This window comes from Limulus polyphemus, unplaced genomic scaffold (assembly GCF_000517525.1).
Source record: "Limulus polyphemus unplaced genomic scaffold, Limulus_polyphemus-2.1.2 Scaffold2081, whole genome shotgun sequence".
In the NCBI taxonomy this organism is placed as follows: domain Eukaryota; kingdom Metazoa; phylum Arthropoda; class Merostomata; order Xiphosura; family Limulidae; genus Limulus; species Limulus polyphemus.
Window position 1 is genome coordinate 179656 of NW_013667691.1, and position 4739 is coordinate 184394.

Here is a 4739-nt window from a genome sequence, read left to right on the forward strand (position 1 = left end):
TAGTGAACAAAATTTGCGGCTTGTCTCTCCGCCCTATTCGTTTTTATTTAATGTCTTCAGATATTATCCGAACCGCAGCGCCACCTTACGACATTCTATAACTGTCAAAAGCGGGAGTCGGTGAGTTATCCTTCCCCGGTACTTGTCTTTCATGTTTTATCACGCTCTTTCACTTTATAATTTTGGCTCGCACGTGCGTGTAAAATGTGCAACTGCCTTCCGTCGGTTACTCAGGAATTCTTCCATTTTCTGGCCAATTTCAAAAAGACAAAATAAAAAAATCTGAAATCTGTTCTTGATTTATATTCCCTAATAGTTAAGCAAGCAAGTGGTTTTCTGCCGCTATAGTCTCGTTGCCTAGCAACGTAGCTTGCAACGTTTTCTTGGGCTGGGTGGCAATCGCGAGAGTTTACCATTTATAAAGAGGCTCAGAGACCTTAAGGTGACCAGAAAGACGTGAGGGAAGTCCCAACTTTAATCGAGTGAGTCCACTACTTTTTCTGTCTGTTTTACTGTGCTTTCAGATAGCTTTGAAGAAAAAACGGCAGCAATAAATTATTATTATTATTTTTTAATAAGTTTAGTATTATGAATTATATTCAGAGAGAAATAAGTTCAGGGTACCGTAAACGATACTGATAATACAATTTCCTATAGCTAGATACGTCACTGGTTTTTGAAGAGTAACTGTTACACCGACGCAGCTCACCTTCACTAAATATAATCTCTGCGAAACACGCTCGTATAGGTTTCGAATTGTGAAATTCGAAACCACATAAATTAATCAAAGGCATACAGATATACTATGAGCTCCTTCCCGGACTAGTTTTTTAATTATTGTACTTCTGGTACTTCGATTATCTCTTGACATGAAGCACCAATGTTGACGCTCATTTTGTTATTTATTTTGCCTCACCAGTGACTCGGTGTAGGGTTACAACTCTAAAAATCGGGTTTCGCTATCCGTTATGGGCACAGCACAGATAGCCCATTGTGTAGTTTTTGTATAGATACGTCACATCATATTTTTGTATTTTTGAAAAAAAACAACTCTTTCTTTAAAGTGAGTCAATCCACAGAACTTGTTGTTGACGAAAAATATCATTATTGACTCTCTCCCAGACATGGTATAGAACATAAGTCTATCCACCGAATGCATTGTTGACTCTTTCATGGAGTCATTAAATAATGAATGCTTATCAACAGAAGGTAATGTTCTAGAAAAATATCGTTATTTGCTCTCTCCTAAGCTCGTTAAAAATGTAAGTCTATTCACCGAATGCATTGTTGACTCTTTCATGGAGTCATTAAATAATGTTTGCTTATCCACAGAAGGCGATGTTCAAGAAAAAATCATTATTGACTGTATTGTGGAGTAGGTAATATCAGTGATGACTCACTTACAATATCGTTCTTTAACGTGAGTCAGTCTACAGAGATAATGCTGACGTTTCACAGATTTGTAACTCTATCTATAACATGTGTTTTTAGCTATGGCCGTCAATGTTGATTAACTTATTTATCAATTCATTTGTTAATGTAAATATATTCACTTAATATACTTCTAAGAAAAACACCCCATTGGTTCAACAGTAAACTTAACGGTTTATAACCCTAAAATCCGAGTGGATACAACACAGATAACACATTCTGTAGTTTCACTCTTACCAACAGCCAATGAACTAAAAGTATAAAATTTAAGAATTGACTATTTTTAGAGATTTGTGAATTAATGTAGTTTTCTACACTGATTACATTCCTGGCGACGAACAACAAAAGAGGGAATTCGTTTGCTTTTTTTTTACGTTTAAGTATAGTTTCTTTTTCCCAACTTAAATCGCAACGGTGATTTTTTTCATGTAAATCTTTCCATCGTTTGTGTGTTTCTAACAATGACTCTCAATCTACTCTTTCAGAGATCGGTTCGGTAACTTAAGCCTATTTGTTTCATATGTACGAGAGTTGATTATTTCCCAAATCAGATTTTTTCATAAATACGAGAGTCGACTCTTTCACGAGTCATATATTGTTCATAAATATAAGAATTGATTCTTTCACGAGTCAGATATTGTTCATAAATATAAGAGTTGACTCTTTCACGAGTCAGATATTGTTCATAAATATAAGAGTTGACTCTTTCACGAGTCAGATATTGTTCATAAATATAAGAGTTCATTCTTTCACGAGTCAGATATTCTTCATAAATATAAGAGTCGACTCTTTTCCGAGTCAGATATTGTTCATAAATATAATAGTTGACTCTTTCACGAGTCAGATATTGTTCATAAATATAAGAATTGACTCTTTCACGAGTCAGATATTGTTCATAAATATAAGAGTTGACTCTTTCACGAGTCAGATATACACGGAATTATTTTTAATTTTATATTAGGAATTCTTTGACAGTTTTTAATTCTACACAGTCCAGTTTTACTGCAAATGCTACTGTATAGATAGTAGTTTTTTTTTATACGTTTTGTAGACTTGCCATATGTTTGTTTTTTGCCAACTCATAGATTTAAATTTACGATTTTACTTTCATGCAAATCAACTTCAAGGCTACTGTTGTTTCCAATGTAACAATTCCAATAAGTTTTTTTTTAAATTATATTTATGAGACATCTACAAGAAGCGCTGTCGGAACACCGGTTTCAAGTCGTAATTCAGATAATTGATTTTTTCTTCTATTTCTCAGAATTGCAAATTTACAAGAGAAAGTGTTTGTTGCTGGGCGCAGTGTCGTTTGTTTTTCTGTGCAAAGCCACATTGGGCTATCTGCTGTGTCCACCACAGGGAATCGAATCCCGGATCTTAGCGTTATAAATCCGTAAACCTATCGCTGCCTTACCTGGGGACGGCGTGGTATCTATTCCTCAATAACATGTTTGTACTTAATTCTTTCCTGCTTTTGTTTTCGTAAGAAAGTCCGGATATTGCTGGCTGTGATCCCAATATGTTTGAAAGACATTTGTATAATTACTAAGAATGTGGAGATTATTTTACTAACGATCAATAATTATACTCACAGACTATAATATTAACCCGTTACCAAAGTTCAAGATATTGTCTTGAACACAGTGTCCATTTGAATGAGAATTATATCCAGCAAGATCAATACAAAATTAATTAAAAATTAATCACTACTTCCGTTTCTGTTCGTTGTTCTATTTACAACAATACTAAGTCGCCATCTTTGAGTGTTAAGTGTTACATGTGCGTTTCGTTCACTAACTGTTAAATACTCTTTAGAGCAAGGCTTAGCAAGTATTAACGAAGCTAACAGGAAGTTAGAAAAATGAAATAAAGTTGAATTATTGTTTTTGATTAAACCACATAAAGGTCAGAAGATACTGGTTTTATATACAAAACGTCACAGTTTATTACATTCTATGACCATTCTTGTGTATAAATTTCGTAAAATAAGTAAGAATATTTGGCGTTTAAAAATGAACAATTTGTTACGTCATTGAACAATCATATAAATTACTGCTTTCCACTCATTCTAGGGATGGAGATCTGTCCAAAAATTGGAAGTGGAAAGCTTGCGTCAACATCAGAAACAGAACCTGTAAAAACCCACTTTGTGCTTGTAATCCTAGGAGCAACTAGAGTTGGGAAGACAGCTATAATACAGCAATTCTTACACGCGTCTTTTCCCGCCGACTATAAGGCCACAGTAGAAGAATTCCACAGGAGTCGATATGACATGAAGGATTTTGTCTTAACCCTTGACATTCTTGACACCAGCGGCACTTACGAGTTTCCGGCGATGAAAAGATTAGCTATGAATGCAGGTGATGCCTTCGTTCTAGTGTATTCCATCGATGACGCTCAATCGTTTGAAGAGATGTGTCGAGAACGAGAGTTGATCCACAAAGAACGACCTATAGATGTTCCTATGGCTGTGGTGGGAAATAAATGCGACCTAGAAGAATACAGAGCAGTCAAGAAGGAGCTAGCCGAAAGCATTGTGACTATAGATTGGGGGAGTACATTCATTGAAGCCTCTGCAAAGAACAACACCAACATCATTCAGATTTTCAACGAGCTTCTTACTCATGCTTATGCACCAGGTGTGCTTTCTATCTCTTTAGAACAAAGACGCCAGTCTCTTCCTTGCTGCAGTGTGAGTCCTAAAGAGAAACGTGATTCAACACCGAAACGCCACAGTTGCGTCGTATCGTGAAATAATGTGAAGACTCTGCATGTTGCTGGTTGTGGTTTAATAATCCTAAGAAAACATGATGATAAATTAACATTACTAAATTGAATTAAATATAATCAACTGTTGTAATACAATTACCTGTTCATTGAAATAAAAGTATTTTAAAGAACTGTATCCAATCCAATAACTCGTGAACGGCTTATAGACTTGTGCTCTTTCTTTTTATTCTGTAGAGCCTTGTGCTGTTGCTGGTATATTTCCAGATAACGAAGAATGACAGAGCTTCAAGTCACTGATTCTGCTGGTAAAGTACCAAACAACGGAGAAGGACAGGATTTCAAGTCACTGATGTTGCTTTTAGATTACCAGATAAAGAAGAAGGACATAGTTTCAAGTCACTGATATTGCTTTTAGATTACCAGACAACGGAGAAGAAAACGTTTCAAGTAATGATGTTCCTGGTAAACTACCAGACAACGGAGAACACAGAGTTTCAAGTCATTGATGTTGCTTTTAGATTACCAGACAACGAAGAAGTATAGAGTTTTAAGTCACTGATATTGCTTTTAGATTA

The 4739-nt window shown here is 35.5% G+C and overlaps 1 protein-coding gene across 2 annotated transcripts; it reads left to right on the top strand.

Moving 5' to 3' along the window:
• The first annotated feature begins 402 nt into the window (after positions 1–402).
• Positions 403–4271, top strand: LOC106465868 (ras-related protein Rap-1-like). 2 transcript variants are annotated; one of them, XM_022393825.1, is made up of 2 exons: positions 403–482; positions 3507–4271. In XM_022393825.1, exon 2 carries the CDS (start codon positions 3509–3511, stop codon positions 4184–4186), a length of 678 nt encoding a protein of 225 aa, XP_022249533.1. In that variant the 5' UTR covers positions 403–482; positions 3507–3508; the 3' UTR covers positions 4187–4271. The 2 variants fall into 2 exon arrangements, with proteins under 2 accessions (XP_022249533.1, XP_022249534.1); XM_022393826.1 differs by lacking the exon at positions 403–482 and adding an exon at positions 2806–2883.
• Positions 4272–4739: the final 468 nt, after the last annotated feature.

Excerpts from the sequence above, each read along its gene's own strand:
- LOC106465868 (XM_022393825.1), top strand. The coding sequence starts at position 3,509 with ATGGAGATCTGTCCAAAAATTGGAAGTGGAAAGCTTGCGTCAACATCA.